Source organism: Acomys minous, assembly GCF_964271855.1.
Source record: "Acomys minous genome assembly, chromosome: 18".
In the NCBI taxonomy this organism is placed as follows: Eukaryota; Metazoa; Chordata; class Mammalia; order Rodentia; family Muridae; genus Acomys; species Acomys minous.
In genome coordinates, this window is record NC_140501.1 from 2,916,124 (window position 1) to 2,933,098 (window position 16,975).

The 16,975-nt window shown below is 58.0% G+C and overlaps 1 protein-coding gene across 1 annotated transcript in view; it reads left to right on the plus strand.

Annotated features, from left to right (window-relative positions):
- The window catches only part of SLC15A1 (solute carrier family 15 member 1), a 58,493-nt gene that overhangs the window by 14,945 nt on the left and 26,573 nt on the right, over positions 1 to 16,975 (plus strand). The window contains exons 2-5 of the mRNA XM_084767799.1: positions 1,336 to 1,352; positions 13,864 to 13,945; positions 14,290 to 14,431; positions 15,422 to 15,541. Coding sequence (XP_084623925.1) covers positions 1,336 to 1,352; positions 13,864 to 13,945; positions 14,290 to 14,431; positions 15,422 to 15,541 — 361 coding nt within the window. The remainder of the gene's footprint in view (positions 1 to 1,335; positions 1,353 to 13,863; positions 13,946 to 14,289; positions 14,432 to 15,421; positions 15,542 to 16,975) is intronic.

Genomic DNA, 16,975 nt, shown 5'->3' on the forward strand with positions numbered 1-16,975 from the left:
GTGCCTCAGGGACCCTAAAGATGAGGTCAACGGGGGCTGGGAAAGGGGAAGAGGGCACAGTGGTGGCAGGTGGGGACAAGGGAGGAGCAATGTGTAGGTGTAAGGAGCAGAGCAGGTCCAGTGAAGGCCAGACAGAAGCCTGCAGGACACCCCAGAATTCAGAGGAGAGAGACAGACGAGCCGACATCTGAAGTCATGGGGCAGGAGGGCGCTCCTCAGACTCAGGTGGTACAATCCACAGCACCGGGTTTGGATTCCCATGTTTTGTTTTTTTTCCATCATCTAATTTCTTCTTCTTCTTCTTCTTCTTCTTCTTCTTCTTCTTCTTCTTCTTCTTCTTCTTCTTCTTCTTTTTTTTATTTTGATTTTTGTTTTTTGAGACAGGGTTTCTTTGTGTATCCTTGGCTGTCCTAGACTCACTTTGTAGACTGGGCTGGCCTCGAACTCACAGTGATCCGCCTGCCTCTGCCTCTCGAGTGCTGGGATTAAAGGCGTGCGCCACCACACCTAGCTCTGATTTGTTCTTCTAACAAGACCTCTTGCTCTCGTGGTGCGTGCTGTGAAGGAGCCGGGGATGTTAGGAGGTGTAGCATGCTTCCCCCACCTGAGAGACTCAGTCTAGAGGGACTGAGCGTAGGACACCCAGCTGCTGTTCCCCTCGTTACAACACTCTGGGAGAACGCGCATGACACAGTCAGGGAGCGCACAGTTGGGCCTCACTGGAGTCTCTGCCTGGAGACAGGCAGGAAGGAAGGCATGGTCGGCACAGGAGGGGGTGGTGGAGTCCTCACTCTGCGTTAGGCACCTCAGAGCGTATTCTGCTCAATGATTTAACCCCCACAGAACCCTGATAACCATGTGGAGAGACACCAAGAGCTTTGGTTTCCTACAGAGGCAGTGTTTGGTTTTTTTGTTTTTTTGTTTTTGGTTGGTTGGTTGTTGGTTGGTTTGGTTTTTCGAGACAGAGTTTCTCTGTGTAGCCTTGGCTGTCCTGGTCTCACTTTGGAGACCAGGCTGGCCTCGAACTCACAGCGATCCACCTGCCTCTGCCTCCTGAGTGCTGGGATGAAAGGCGTGCACCCCCACGCCCAGCTCAGAGGCAGTCTTTGAAGTGTTCGGGGAGGAAATGGTTTGGCCATGATTTTCTCAGAACCGGTGCACACTTGTGAATGCTCACAAGCATTGCCGGAGGAGATCCATCCCCCACTGAAGATGCGGTGGGAGAGGCCTGTGCTGGGGTCCCAGAGGAAGCTGAGAAGTCAGGGGAGCTGAGGCGGACACAGCCAAAAGTGCTATTATGACTCGACTTTAACACGTGTTTTGTTTTCCTTTTAGGGATGTCCAAGTCATGGGTGAGTGTCCTTTGTCCTTCTCCTGTGAGTTATGCAGCGTTCTGTTCCTCGGTAGCCACAGACGTGTTTTATTTATTCACTTGACACATGTGCTTAGAGCACAGGAGTGGCACGCAGGTCTGTTTTGAGTCGTCCTCGATTTAAGGAATGTTTATCTCCTGCTCATCGCTCTCTCTGTGTGGAAATGACTAACACAAGGCTATAAAAATCACAGAAGTTAAGATTCTGGGTCTGAATAGAACTCAGAATTTATTACATGTGGAGTGGATCTTTGTCCAGCCTCCAGTGTTGGTGTGTGAGTGTGGGCCGGCGAGGGGCGTGGTGAGTGTGGACCAGTGAGGGGTGTGGTGAGTGTGGACTGGTGAGGGGTGTGGTGAGTGTGGGCCAGCGAGGGGTGTGGTGAGTGTGGACCAGTGTGGAGTGTGGTGAGTGTGGACTGGTGAGGGGTGTGGTGAGTGTGGACTGGTGAGGGGTGTGGTGAGTGTGGACTGGTGAGGGGTGTGGTGAGTGTGGACCAGTGTGGAGTGTGGTGAGTGTGGACTGGTGAGGGGTGTGGTGAGTGTGGACTGGTGAGGGGTGTGGTGAGTGTGGACCAGTGAGGGGTGTGGTGAGTGTGGACTGGTGAGGGGTGTGGTGAGTGTGGACTGGTGAGGGGTGTGGTGAGTGTGGACTGGTGAGGGGCGTGGTGAGTGTGGACCAGTGTGGAGTGTGGTGAGTGTGGACTGGTGAGGGGTGTGGTGAGTGTGGACTGGTGAGGAGTGTGGTGAGTGTGGACTGGTGAGGAGTGTGGTGAGTGTGGACTGGTGAGGGGCGTGGTGAGTGTGGACCAGTGTGGAGTGTGGTGAGTGTGGACTGGTGAGGGGTGTGGTGAGTGTGGACCAGTGTGGAGTGTGGTGAGTGTGGACTGGTGAGGGGTGTGGTGAGTGTGGACTGGTGAGGGGTGTGGTGAGTGTGGACCAGTGTGGAGTGTGGTGAGTGTGGACTGGTGAGGGGTGTGGTGAGTGTGGACTGGTGAGGGGTGTGGTGAGTGTGGACTGGTGAGGAGTGTGGTGAGTGTGGAGTGTGGTGAGTGTGGACTGGTGAGGGGTGTGGTGAGTGTGGACCAGTGTGGAGTGTGGTGAGTGTGGACTGGTGAGGGGTGTGGTGAGTGTGGACCAGTGTGGAGTGTGGTGAGTGTGGACTGGTGAGGGGCGTGGTGAGTGTGGACTGGTGAGGGGTGTGGTGAGTGTGGACCAGTGAGGGGTGTGGTGAGTGTGGACTGGTGAGGAGTGTGGTGAGTGTGGACTGGTGTGGAGTGTGGTGAGTGTGGACTGGTGAGGGGTGTGGTGAGTGTGGACTGGTGAGGGGTGTGGTGAGTGTGGACCAGTGAGGGGTGTGGTGAGTGTGGACTGGTGAGGAGTGTGGTGAGTGTGGACTGGTGTGGAGTGTGGTGAGTGTGGACTGGTGAGGGGTGTGGTGAGTGTGGACTGGTGAGGGGTGTGGTGAGTGTGGACTGGTGAGGGGTGTGGTGAGTGTGGACTGGTGTGGAGTGTGGTGAGTGTGGACTGGTGAGGGGTGTGGTGAGTGTGGACTGGTGAGGAGTGTGGTGAGTGTGGAGTGTGGTGAGTGTGGACTGGTGAGGAGTGTGGTGAGTGTGGACTGGTGTGGAGTGTGGTAAGTGTGGACTGGTGAGGGGTGTGGTGAGTGTGGACTGGTGAGGGGTGTGGTGAGTGTGGACTGGTGAGGGGCGTGGTGAGTGTGGACTGGTGAGGAGTGTGGTGAGTGTGGACTGGTGAGGGGTGTGGTGAGTGTGGACTGGTGAGGGGTGTGGTGAGTGTGGACTGGTGAGGGGTGTGGTGAGTGTGGACTGGTGAGGGGTGTGGTGAGTGTGGACCAGTGAGGGGTGTGGTGAGTGTGGACTGGTGAGGAGTGTGGTGAGTGTGGACTGGTGAGGAGTGTGGTGAGTGTGGACTGGTGAGGAGTGTGGTGAGTGTGGACTGGTGAGGGGCGTGGTGAGTGTGGACTGGTGAGGGGTGTGGTGAGTGTGGACTGGTGTGGAGTGTGGTGAGTGTGGACTGGTGAGGGGTGTGGTGAGTGTGGACTGGTGAGGGGTGTGGTGAGTGTGGACTGGTGAGGGGCGTGGTGAGTGTGGACTGGTGAGGAGTGTGGTGAGTGTGGACTGGTGAGGGGTGTGGTGAGTGTGGACTGGTGTGGAGTGTGGTGAGTGTGGACTGGTGAGGGGTGTGGTGAGTGTGGACTGGTGAGGGGTGTGGTGAGTGTGGACTGGTGAGGGGCGTGGTGAGTGTGGACTGGTGAGGGGTGTGGTGAGTGTGGACTGGTGAGGGGTGTGGTGAGTGTGGACTGGTGAGGGGTGTGGTGAGTGTGGACTGGTGAGGGGTGTGGTGAGTGTGGACCAGTGAGGGGTGTGGTGAGTGTGGACTGGTGAGGAGTGTGGTGAGTGTGGACTGGTGAGGAGTGTGGTGAGTGTGGACTGGTGAGGAGTGTGGTGAGTGTGGACTGGTGAGGGGCGTGGTGAGTGTGGACTGGTGAGGGGTGTGGTGAGTGTGGACTGGTGTGGAGTGTGGTGAGTGTGGACTGGTGAGGGGTGTGGTGAGTGTGGACTGGTGAGGGGTGTGGTGAGTGTGGACTGGTGAGGGGCGTGGTGAGTGTGGACTGGTGAGGAGTGTGGTGAGTGTGGACTGGTGAGGGGTGTGGTGAGTGTGGACTGGTGAGGGGTGTGGTGAGTGTGGACTGGTGAGGGGTGTGGTGAGTGTGGACTGGTGAGGGGTGTGGTGAGTGTGGACTGGTGAGGAGTGTGGTGAGTGTGGACTGGTGAGGGGTGTGGTGAGTGTGGACTGGTGAGGGGTGTGGTGAGTGTGGACTGGTGAGGGGTGTGGTGAGTGTGGACTGGTGAGGGGTGTGGTGAGTGTGGACTGGTGAGGGGTGTGGTGAGTGTGGACTGGTGAGGGGTGTGGTGAGTGTGGACTGGTGAGGGGTGTGGTGAGTGTGGACTGGTGAGGGGTGTGGTGAGTGTGGACTGGTGTGGAGTGTGCTGAGTGTGGACTGGTGAGGGGTGTGGTGAGTGTGGACTGGTGAGGGGTGTGGTGAGTGTGGACTGGTGAGGGGTGTGGTGAGTGTGGACCAGTGTGGAGTGTGGTGAGTGTGGACTGGTGAGGGGTGTGGTGAGTGTGGACTGGTGTGGAGTGTGGTGAGTGTGGACTGGTGAGGGGTGTGGTGAGTGTGGACTGGTGAGGGGTGTGGTGAGTGTGGACTGGTGAGGGGTGTGGTGAGTGTGGACCAGTGTGGAGTGTGGTGAGTGTGGACTGGTGAGGGGTGTGGTGAGTGTGGACTGGTGAGGGGTGTGGTGAGTGTGGACCAGTGAGGGGTGTGGTGAGTGTGGACTGGTGAGGGGTGTGGTGAGTGTGGACCAGTGTGGAGTGTGGTGAGTGTGGACTGGTGAGGGGCGTGGTGAGTGTGGACCAGTGTGGAGTGTGGTGAGTGTGGACTGGTGAGGGGCGTGGTGAGTGTGGACCAGTGTGGAGTGTGGTGAGTGTGGACTGGTGAGGGGCGTGGTGAGTGTGGACCAGTGTGGAGTGTGGTGAGTGTGGACTGGTGAGGGGTGTGGTGAGTGTGGACCAGTGAGGAGTGTGGTGAGTGTGGACTGGTGAGGGGCGTGGTGAGTGTGGACCAGTGTGGAGTGTGGTGAGTGTGGACTGGTGAGGGGTGTGGTGAGTGTGGACCAGTGTGGAGTGTGGTGAGTGTGGACTGGTGAGGGGTGTGGTGAGTGTGGACTGGTGAGGGGTGTGGTGAGTGTGGACCAGTGTGGAGTGTGGTGAGTGTGGACTGGTGAGGGGTGTGGTGAGTGTGGACCAGTGAGGGGTGTGGTGAGTGTGGACTGGTGAGGGGTGTGGTGAGTGTGGACTGGTGAGGGGTGTGGTGAGTGTGGACTGGTGAGGGGTGTGGTGAGTGTGGACCAGTGAGGGGTGTGGTGAGTGTGGACTGGTGAGGGGTGTGGTGAGTGTGGACTGGTGAGGAGTGTGGTGAGTGTGGACTGGTGTGGAGTGTGGTGAGTGTGGACTGGTGTGGAGTGTGGTGAGTGTGGACTGGTGAGGGGTGTGGTGAGTGTGGACTGGTGAGGAGTGTGGTGAGTGTGGAGTGTGGTGAGTGTGGACTGGTGAGGGGTGTGGTGAGTGTGGACTGGTGAGGGGTGTGGTGAGTGTGGACTGGTGTGGAGTGTGGTGAGTGTGGACTGGTGAGGAGTGTGGTGAGTGTGGACTGGTGAGGGGTGTGGTGAGTGTGGACTGGTGAGGGGTGTGGTGAGTGTGGACTGGTGAGGGGTGTGGTGAGTGTGGACTGGTGAGGGGTGTGGTGAGTGTGGACTGGTGAGGGGTGTGGTGAGTGTGGACTGGTGAGGGGTGTGGTGAGTGTGGGCCAGCGAGGGGTGTGGTGAGTGTGGACCAGTGTGGAGTGTGGTGAGTGTGGACTGGTGAGGGGTGTGGTGAGTGTGGACTGGTGAGGGGTGTGGTGAGTGTGGACTGGTGAGGAGTGTGGTGAGTGTGGACTGGTGTGGAGTGTGGTGAGTGTGGACTGGTGAGGAGTGTGGTGAGTGTGGACTGGTGAGGGGTGTGGTGAGTGTGGACTGGTGAGGGGTGTGGTGAGTGTGGACTGGTGAGGGGTGTGGTGAGTGTGGACTGGTGAGGGGTGTGGTGAGTGTGGACTGGTGAGGGGTGTGGTGAGTGTGGGCCAGCGAGGGGTGTGGTGAGTGTGGACCAGTGTGGAGTGTGGTGAGTGTGGACTGGTGAGGGGTGTGGTGAGTGTGGACTGGTGAGGGGTGTGGTGAGTGTGGACTGGTGAGGGGTGTGGTGAGTGTGGACTGGTGTGGAGTGTGGTGAGTGTGGACTGGTGAGGAGTGTGGTGAGTGTGGACTGGTGAGGGGTGTGGTGAGTGTGGACTGGTGAGGGGTGTGGTGAGTGTGGACTGGTGAGGGGTGTGGTGAGTGTGGACTGGTGAGGGGTGTGGTGAGTGTGGACTGGTGAGGGGTGTGGTGAGTGTGGACTGGTGAGGGGTGTGGTGAGTGTGGACTGGTGAGGGGTGTGGTGAGTGTGGACTGGTGAGGGGTGTGGTGAGTGTGGACTGGTGAGGGGTGTGGTGAGTGTGGACTGGTGAGGGGTGTGGTGAGTGTGGACTGGTGAGGGGTGTGGTGAGTGTGGACTGGTGAGGGGTGTGGTGAGTGTGGACTGGTGAGGGGTGTGGTGAGTGTGGACTGGTGAGGGGTGTGGTGAGTGTGGACTGGTGAGGGGTGTGGTGAGTGTGGAGTGTGGTGAGTGTGGACTGGTGAGGGGTGTGGTGAGTGTGGACTGGTGAGGGGTGTGGTGAGTGTGGACTGGTGAGGGGTGTGGTGAGTGTGGACTGGTGAGGGGTGTGGTGAGTGTGGACTGGTGAGGGGTGTGGTGAGTGTGGACTGGTGAGGGGTGTGGTGAGTGTGGACTGGTGAGGGGTGTGGTGAGTGTGGACTGGTGAGGGGCGTGGTGAGTGTGGAGTGTGGTGAGTGTGGACTGGTGAGGGGTGTGGTGAGTGTGGACTGGTGAGGGGTGTGGTGAGTGTGGACTGGTGAGGGGTGTGGTGAGTGTGGACCGGTGAGGGGTGTGGTGAGTGTGGACTGGTGAGGAGTGTGGTGAGTGTGGACTGGTGAGGGGTGTGGTGAGTGTGGACCAGTGAGGGGCGTGGTGAGTGTGGACTGGTGAGGAGCGTGGTGAGTGTGGACTGGTGAGGGGTGTGGTGAGTGTGGACTGGTGAGGAGCGTGGTGAGTGTGGACTGGTGAGGGGTGTGGTGAGTGTGGACTGGTGAGGGGTGTGGTGAGTGTGGACTGGTGAGGAGTGTGGTGAGTGTGGACTGGTGAGGGGTGTGGTGAGTGTGGACTGGTGAGGGGTGTGGTGAGTGTGGACTGGTGAGGAGTGTGGTGAGTGTGGACTGGTGAGGGGTGTGGTGAGTGTGGACTGGTGAGGGGTGTGGTGAGTGTGGACTGGTGAGGAGTGTGGTGAGTGTGGACTGGTGAGGGGTGTGGTGAGTGTGGACTGGTGAGGGGCGTGGTGAGTGTGGAGTGTGGTGAGTGTGGACTGGTGAGGAGTGTGGTGAGTGTGGACTGGTGAGGGGTGTGGTGAGTGTGGACTGGTGAGGGGCGTGGTGAGTGTGGAGTGTGGTGAGTGTGGACTGGTGAGGAGTGTGGTGAGTGTGGACTGGTGAGGGGCGTGGTGAGTGTGGAGTGTGGTGAGTGTGGACTGGTGAGGGGTGTGGTGAGTGTGGACTGGTGAGGAGTGTGGTGAGTGTGGACTGGTGAGGGGTGTGGTGAGTGTGGACTGGTGAGGGGTGTGGTGAGTGTGGACTGGTGAGGGGTGTGGTGAGTGTGGACTGGTGAGGAGTGTGGTGAGTGTGGACTGGTGAGGGGTGTGGTGAGTGTGGACTGGTGAGGGGCGTGGTGAGTGTGGACTGGTGAGGAGTGTGGTGAGTGTGGACTGGTGAGGGGTGTGGTGAGTGTGGACTGGTGAGGGGTGTGGTGAGTGTGGACTGGTGAGGGGTGTGGTGAGTGTGGACTGGTGAGGGGCGTGGTGAGTGTGGACTGGTGAGGGGTGTGGTGAGTGTGGACTGGTGAGGGGTGTGGTGAGTGTGGACTGGTGAGGGGTGTGGTGAGTGTGGACTGGTGAGGGGCGTGGTGAGTGTGGACTGGTGAGGGGTGTGGTGAGTGTGGACTGGTGAGGAGTGTGGTGAGTGTGGACTGGTGAGGGGTGTGGTGAGTGTGGACTGGTGAGGGGCGTGGTGAGTGTGGACTGGTGAGGGGTGTGGTGAGTGTGGACTGGTGTGGAGTGTGGTGAGTGTGGACTGGTGAGGAGTGTGGTGAGTGTGGACTGGTGAGGGGTGTGGTGAGTGTGGACTGGTGAGGGGTGTGGTGAGTGTGGACTGGTGAGGGGTGTGGTGAGTGTGGACTGGTGAGGGGTGTGGTGAGTGTGGACTGGTGAGGGGTGTGGTGAGTGTGGACTGGTGAGGGGTGTGGTGAGTGTGGACTGGTGAGGGGTGTGGTGAGTGTGGACTGGTGAGGGGTGTGGTGAGTGTGGACTGGTGAGGGGTGTGGTGAGTGTGGACTGGTGAGGGGTGTGGTGAGTGTGGACTGGTGAGGGGTGTGGTGAGTGTGGACTGGTGAGGGGTGTGGTGAGTGTGGACTGGTGAGGGGTGTGGTGAGTGTGGACTGGTGAGGGGTGTGGTGAGTGTGGACTGGTGAGGGGTGTGGTGAGTGTGGAGTGTGGTGAGTGTGGACTGGTGAGGGGTGTGGTGAGTGTGGACTGGTGAGGGGTGTGGTGAGTGTGGACTGGTGAGGGGTGTGGTGAGTGTGGACTGGTGAGGGGTGTGGTGAGTGTGGACTGGTGAGGGGTGTGGTGAGTGTGGACTGGTGAGGGGTGTGGTGAGTGTGGACTGGTGAGGGGTGTGGTGAGTGTGGACTGGTGAGGGGCGTGGTGAGTGTGGAGTGTGGTGAGTGTGGACTGGTGAGGGGTGTGGTGAGTGTGGACTGGTGAGGGGTGTGGTGAGTGTGGACTGGTGAGGGGTGTGGTGAGTGTGGACCGGTGAGGGGTGTGGTGAGTGTGGACTGGTGAGGAGTGTGGTGAGTGTGGACTGGTGAGGGGTGTGGTGAGTGTGGACCAGTGAGGGGCGTGGTGAGTGTGGACTGGTGAGGAGCGTGGTGAGTGTGGACTGGTGAGGGGTGTGGTGAGTGTGGACTGGTGAGGAGCGTGGTGAGTGTGGACTGGTGAGGGGTGTGGTGAGTGTGGACTGGTGAGGGGTGTGGTGAGTGTGGACTGGTGAGGAGTGTGGTGAGTGTGGACTGGTGAGGGGTGTGGTGAGTGTGGACTGGTGAGGGGTGTGGTGAGTGTGGACTGGTGAGGAGTGTGGTGAGTGTGGACTGGTGAGGGGTGTGGTGAGTGTGGACTGGTGAGGGGTGTGGTGAGTGTGGACTGGTGAGGAGTGTGGTGAGTGTGGACTGGTGAGGGGTGTGGTGAGTGTGGACTGGTGAGGGGCGTGGTGAGTGTGGAGTGTGGTGAGTGTGGACTGGTGAGGAGTGTGGTGAGTGTGGACTGGTGAGGGGTGTGGTGAGTGTGGACTGGTGAGGGGCGTGGTGAGTGTGGAGTGTGGTGAGTGTGGACTGGTGAGGAGTGTGGTGAGTGTGGACTGGTGAGGGGCGTGGTGAGTGTGGAGTGTGGTGAGTGTGGACTGGTGAGGGGTGTGGTGAGTGTGGACTGGTGAGGAGTGTGGTGAGTGTGGACTGGTGAGGGGTGTGGTGAGTGTGGACTGGTGAGGGGTGTGGTGAGTGTGGACTGGTGAGGGGTGTGGTGAGTGTGGACTGGTGAGGAGTGTGGTGAGTGTGGACTGGTGAGGGGTGTGGTGAGTGTGGACTGGTGAGGGGCGTGGTGAGTGTGGACTGGTGAGGAGTGTGGTGAGTGTGGACTGGTGAGGGGTGTGGTGAGTGTGGACTGGTGAGGGGTGTGGTGAGTGTGGACTGGTGAGGGGTGTGGTGAGTGTGGACTGGTGAGGGGCGTGGTGAGTGTGGACTGGTGAGGGGTGTGGTGAGTGTGGACTGGTGAGGGGTGTGGTGAGTGTGGACTGGTGAGGGGTGTGGTGAGTGTGGACTGGTGAGGGGCGTGGTGAGTGTGGACTGGTGAGGGGTGTGGTGAGTGTGGACTGGTGAGGAGTGTGGTGAGTGTGGACTGGTGAGGGGTGTGGTGAGTGTGGACTGGTGAGGGGCGTGGTGAGTGTGGACTGGTGAGGGGTGTGGTGAGTGTGGACTGGTGAGGGGTGTGGTGAGTGTGGACTGGTGAGGAGTGTGGTGAGTGTGGACTGGTGAGGGGCGTGGTGAGTGTGGACTGGTGAGGGGTGTGGTGAGTGTGGACTGGTGAGGAGTGTGGTGAGTGTGGACTGGTGAGGGGTGTGGTGAGTGTGGACTGGTGAGGGGTGTGGTGAGTGTGGACTGGTGAGGAGTGTGGTGAGTGTGGACTGGTGAGGGGTGTGGTGAGTGTGGACTGGTGAGGAGTGTGGTGAGTGTGGACTGGTGAGGAGTGTGGTGAGTGTGGACTGGTGAGGGGTGTGGTGAGTGTGGACTGGTGAGGGGTGTGGTGAGTGTGGACTGGTGAGGAGTGTGGTGAGTGTGGACTGGTGAGGGGCGTGGTGAGTGTGGACTGGTGAGGAGTGTGGTGAGTGTGGACTGGTGAGGGGTGTGGTGAGTGTGGACTGGTGAGGGGTGTGGTGAGTGTGGACTGGTGAGGGGCGTGGTGAGTGTGGACTGGTGAGGGGTGTGGTGAATGTGGACTGGTGAGGGGTGTGGTGAGTGTGGACTGGTGAGGGGTGTGGTGAGTGTGGACTGGTGAGGAGTGTGGTGAGTGTGGACTGGTGAGGGGCGTGGTGAGTGTGGACTGGTGAGGGGTGTGGTGAGTGTGGACTGGTGAGGGGTGTGGTGAGTGTGGACTGGTGAGGGGTGTGGTGAGTGTGGACTGGTGAGGGGCGTGGTGAGTGTGGACTGGTGAGGGGTGTGGTGAGTGTGGACTGGTGAGGGGTGTGGTGAGTGTGGACTGGTGAGGGGTGTGGTGAGTGTGGACTGGTGAGGGGCGTGGTGAGTGTGGAGTGTGGTGAGTGTGGACTGGTGAGGAGTGTGGTGAGTGTGGACTGGTGAGGGGTGTGGTGAGTGTGGACTGGTGAGGGGCGTGGTGAGTGTGGAGTGTGGTGAGTGTGGACTGGTGAGGAGTGTGGTGAGTGTGGACTGGTGAGGGGCGTGGTGAGTGTGGAGTGTGGTGAGTGTGGACTGGTGAGGGGTGTGGTGAGTGTGGACTGGTGAGGAGTGTGGTGAGTGTGGACTGGTGAGGGGTGTGGTGAGTGTGGACTGGTGAGGGGTGTGGTGAGTGTGGACTGGTGAGGGGTGTGGTGAGTGTGGACTGGTGAGGAGTGTGGTGAGTGTGGACTGGTGAGGGGTGTGGTGAGTGTGGACTGGTGAGGGGCGTGGTGAGTGTGGACTGGTGAGGAGTGTGGTGAGTGTGGACTGGTGAGGGGTGTGGTGAGTGTGGACTGGTGAGGGGTGTGGTGAGTGTGGACTGGTGAGGGGTGTGGTGAGTGTGGACTGGTGAGGGGCGTGGTGAGTGTGGACTGGTGAGGGGTGTGGTGAGTGTGGACTGGTGAGGGGTGTGGTGAGTGTGGACTGGTGAGGGGTGTGGTGAGTGTGGACTGGTGAGGGGCGTGGTGAGTGTGGACTGGTGAGGGGTGTGGTGAGTGTGGACTGGTGAGGAGTGTGGTGAGTGTGGACTGGTGAGGGGTGTGGTGAGTGTGGACTGGTGAGGGGCGTGGTGAGTGTGGACTGGTGAGGGGTGTGGTGAGTGTGGACTGGTGAGGGGTGTGGTGAGTGTGGACTGGTGAGGAGTGTGGTGAGTGTGGACTGGTGAGGGGCGTGGTGAGTGTGGACTGGTGAGGGGTGTGGTGAGTGTGGACTGGTGAGGAGTGTGGTGAGTGTGGACTGGTGAGGGGTGTGGTGAGTGTGGACTGGTGAGGGGTGTGGTGAGTGTGGACTGGTGAGGAGTGTGGTGAGTGTGGACTGGTGAGGGGTGTGGTGAGTGTGGACTGGTGAGGAGTGTGGTGAGTGTGGACTGGTGAGGAGTGTGGTGAGTGTGGACTGGTGAGGGGTGTGGTGAGTGTGGACTGGTGAGGGGTGTGGTGAGTGTGGACTGGTGAGGAGTGTGGTGAGTGTGGACTGGTGAGGGGCGTGGTGAGTGTGGACTGGTGAGGAGTGTGGTGAGTGTGGACTGGTGAGGGGTGTGGTGAGTGTGGACTGGTGAGGGGTGTGGTGAGTGTGGACTGGTGAGGGGCGTGGTGAGTGTGGACTGGTGAGGGGTGTGGTGAGTGTGGACTGGTGAGGGGTGTGGTGAGTGTGGACTGGTGAGGGGTGTGGTGAGTGTGGACTGGTGAGGAGTGTGGTGAGTGTGGACTGGTGAGGGGCGTGGTGAGTGTGGACTGGTGAGGGGTGTGGTGAGTGTGGACTGGTGAGGGGTGTGGTGAGTGTGGACTGGTGAGGGGTGTGGTGAGTGTGGACTGGTGAGGGGTGTGGTGAGTGTGGACTGGTGAGGGGTGTGGTGAGTGTGGACTGGTGAGGGGTGTGGTGAGTGTGGGCCGGCGAGGGGTGTGGTGAGTGTGGACCGGTGTGGAGTGTGGTGAGTGTGGACTGGTGAGGGGTGTGGTGAGTGTGGACTGGTGAGGGGTGTGGTGAGTGTGGACTGGTGAGGAGCGTGGTGAGTGTGGACTGGTGAGGAGTGTGGTGAGTGTGGACTGGTGAGGGGTGTGGTGAGTGTGGACCAGTGAGGGGTGTGGTGAGTGTGGACTGGTGAGGGGTGTGGTGAGTGTGGACTGGTGAGGAGTGTGGTGAGTGTGGACTGGTGAGGAGTGTGGTGAGTGTGGACTGGTGAGGAGTGTGGTGAGTGTGGACTGGTGAGGAGTGTGGTGAGTGTGGACTGGTGAGGAGTGTGGTGAGTGTGGACTGGTGAGGGGTGTGGTGAGTGTGGACCGGTGAGGGGTGTGGTGAGTGTGGACTGGTGAGGGGCGTGGTGAGTGTGGACTGGTGAGGGGTGTGGTGAGTGTGGACTGGTGAGGAGTGTGGTGAGTGTGGACTGGTGAGGAGTGTGGTGAGTGTGGACTGGTGAGGGGCGTGGTGAGTGTGGACTGGTGAGGGGCGTGGTGAGTGTGGACTGGTGAGGGGTGTGGTGAGTGTGGACTGGTGAGGGGCGTGGTGAGTGTGGACTGGTGTGGAGCGTGGTGAGTGTGGACTGGTGTGGAGTGTGGTGAGTGTGGACTGGTGAGGAGTGTGGTGAGTGTGGACTGGTGAGGGGCGTGGTGAGTGTGGACTGGTGAGGAGTGTGGTGAGTGTGGACTGGTGAGGGGCGTGGTGAGTGTGGACTGGTGAGGGGCGTGGTGAGTGTGGACTGGTGAGGAGTGTGGTGAGTGTGGACTGGTGAGGGGCGTGGTGAGTGTGGACTGGTGAGGGGCGTGGTGAGTGTGGACTGGTGAGGGGTGTGGTGAGTGTGGACTGGTGAGGGGTGTGGTGAGTGTGGACTGGTGAGGGGCGTGGTGAGTGTGGACTGGTGAGGGGTGTGGTGAGTGTGGACTGGTGAGGGGTGTGGTGAGTGTGGACTGGTGAGGGGTGTGGTGAGTGTGGACTGGTGAGGGGCGTGGTGAGTGTGGACTGGTGAGGGGCGTGGTGAGTGTGGACTGGTGAGGGGTGTGGTGAGTGTGGACTGGTGAGGGGCGTGGTGAGTGTGGACTGGTGAGGGGCGTGGTGAGTGTGGACTGGTGAGGGGTGTGGTGAGTGTGGACTGGTGAGGGGTGTGGTGAGTGTGGACTGGTGAGGAGCATGGTGAGTGTGGACTGGTGAGGGGCGTGGTGAGTGTGGACTGGTGAGGGGTGTGGTGAGTGTGGACTGGTGAGGGGCGTGTCTAAACATTATCTTCCTTTCGTCAGGGTTGCTTTGGGTATCCCCTGAGCATCTTCTTCATCGTGGTCAATGAATTCTGTGAAAGATTCTCCTACTATGGAATGCGAGGTAAGTTCCAGCCTCAACTCACCCTTCTGTAAGAGTATGTGTCTGTGTGTGTGCGTGTGTATGGTGTGTGTGTATGTGTGTGTGCATGAGTGTATGTGTGTGTGCGTGTGTGTGTGTGTGTGTGCATATGTGTATGTGTGTGTGCGTGTGTGTGTGTGTGTGCATATGTGTATGTGTGTGTGTGTGTGCATGTGTGTATGTGTACATGTGTGTATGTGTGTGTGCGCGTGTGTGTGCATGTGTGTGGTGTGTGTGCATGTGTGTGGTGTTTGTGTGCGCGCATGAGTGCGTGTGTTGCCTTAGCCATTCCTAACTCTGTCTCTCTCCACCTTGCCTGTGGAAAGCACTGCTGGTTCTGTACTTCAGAAACTTCCTTGCCTGGGATGACGATCTGTCCACGGCCGTCTACCACACCTTTGTTGCCCTGTGCTACCTGACTCCAATTCTCGGAGCCCTGATCGCAGACTCATGGCTGGGGAAGTTCAAGTGAGTGACTGGGACTTGCTCGTCACACGGGTGGAGATGTAAAGTGTGAGCTTTGTGGTTTGGAATGGTAGCCTGGGGCCGGTGCGGAAAAGGCCTTGTTTCTACTCAATATCGTATTCCTAGCACTTAGCACTATAAGTTAACGAAGGCCGAAGCCTGTTGTGTGGTGCTTTGTTTGCTTGCTCTCCGTGCCAGCCAAACTGTATTGTTTTGGAATAGAGCCCCGGCCCCTGCCTATGGCTGGTGAGACTCAGGTGGGAGAGAGAGAGAGGGAGAAAGAAGCTCCGCCTGCTGCTCAGGCCTTGCTGTTGCTGCTTATGTAGCTTGGTGGATGGGAAGCTGTTGTGACAGCCACCCAACCAGAGGACATCTCCCAGGACATTACCAGGGAAAGGTTTCTGGGATCTTATAGAGAAGGAAGCTGTTCTTCTAGGCCAAAGTGCTGGCACAGGCAGGAGAAAGACCCAGGCACCACTCTCTGAAGAAGTCAGTAAAGTCAGTCGCTGGCTGCTCCTGGCCAGCCACAGCTACCAGAAACTTCTTTTTTTTTTTTAAACAATCGTTTGAGAATATAATAAATGTGTATACTGTGTTGATCAAATTCACCCCAAATTCCATCCCATTCAGTTCCTCTCTTACCCTGCATCACTTATTCCTTCCCAGTGTCACGTTTGTTTGTTTTAACCCCTGGGTCCACTCAAGGCTGCCAAGGTTTTCAAGGCTTATTGTCCAAAGCTATAACCACTAGTTCCCGCGGTGGCAGAGGTAGGGGTGGAGGGAAGTTGGAGGTGGGGCCTCCCCCTTCTGGGCTCTAAGCAAAGTTTCAATCTGTGGTCCTCAGTCATTCCTTGCTGAGAGTTCCAGTTTTGACCTGGTTCTGAAAAATGGGTAGAGATCCATGGCTGGACTCTGACGTCTTGCAGGAGGGCAAGTGGACGAGAACAGCTACTGTGAGACTAACTGGGACGGTCTTGCCCTCTCTGAACACAGGACAATTGTCTCACTATCCATCGTCTACACCATTGGGCAAGCAGTCATCTCCGTCAGCTCAATTAATGACCTCACGGACCACGACCACGACGGCACCCCCAACAGCCTTCCCGTGCATGTGTGAGTCAGCGTCTGCCCCACCCTCGCTGCTTGCTTATTTGGTCTCTGATGATTCGTCTTGTTCCTCAGATGGCCCCCAAGAGAGCTGAGGTTCCCCCCCCCCCCCAGCAATGTAGAGAAGACAGTTCAACAGTCTAAGAGTGTGTCTTCAGGGTGTCCCCGTCCTAATGTCGAGACATCCCATCGGGTGTGTGGTCATGTGAAGGTATCTGTGCTCGTCTTGTCTTCCCTAGAGGGACATGAGTCCCACAGACCTCGGCCCCACCGGCTCTCCTCATGTCCTAAGACCTTCGGGTTTCTCCCCGTAAGCAACAGGCTATTTTTGAGTAGTTCAGTTTAGCAGACACTGTCCTGGCCATCTGTTCTGAACTCCTGACAGCACGGTGTGGGCTCGCTGGAGCTGTTCTCTCTCCCTGCAGTCTGGCTTGGTAGGCCAATGACAAAGCTTGCTTGTGTGCTTCCTGCTTTTTACCACAGCATCTTACTACGTACTCCAGGCTGGTCTAGAACTTGCTAGAGAGCCCAAGCTATGTACCCTGAAATTTACAGGCCTCCCAGGTGCAAGGTTACATGTGTGTATCACTGTTGTCTTAGTCAGGGTTTCTATTGCTGTGATGAAACACCAGGACCCAATGCAATTGGAGAGGCAAGGGTTTATTCAGCTTACACTTCCACATCGTCGTCCATCACTGGAGGCAGGGCAGGAGATCAAACGGCAGGGACCGGGAGGCAGGAGCTGAGGCAGAGGCCGTGGAGGGGTGCTGTTCACTGGCTTGCTCCCCAGCCCAGGATGGCACCACCCACAATGGGCTGGGCCCTCGCCCATCTGTCACTAGTTAAGACAATGCCCTACAGGCTGCCCACAGCCCAGTCTCATGGGGGGGGGTTTCTCAGTTGAGGCCCCCTCCTCTCCAGTGACTCTATGTCAAGTTGACATAAACCGTTCAAAACACTTGACCCCCAATTCTGCCTAAAAATGGGCAAGCGTGGATGCAGGCAGAGTTGATGGCCAAACTCTGCCAAGACAGGGTAAGCAAGTCCTCAATAGCTCCTGCCTCACAAATATGTCTGTCAGGTATACTGGGCCAGAAGGCTGAAGATGATGCTCCAACGTTATAGAGAGTTTTGGTGGCCGTTATAGAGAGTTTTGGGTGGCTGTTCAAGGCAGCAAACTGTCTCTGTCATTTTCTCATTTTGGAAGCTGCTAACCTGCACTTCCTGTCTATTCAGGTAATTAATTTTAATCCTTCTCAAGTCCCTGATGAGGTTGAAGACCAGATAGTTTAGTTTTACAATTAAGCTTATTTGTTTAGAGGTTAAGATGTTTTTAGGTCTAGATAGATGTTTTAAGTAGATAAAGATGAGATATGATAAATATTGATTTACATTCAGAATTTTAGACTCACCAAGATAGGAAAGATGTTCTCTTCAAGG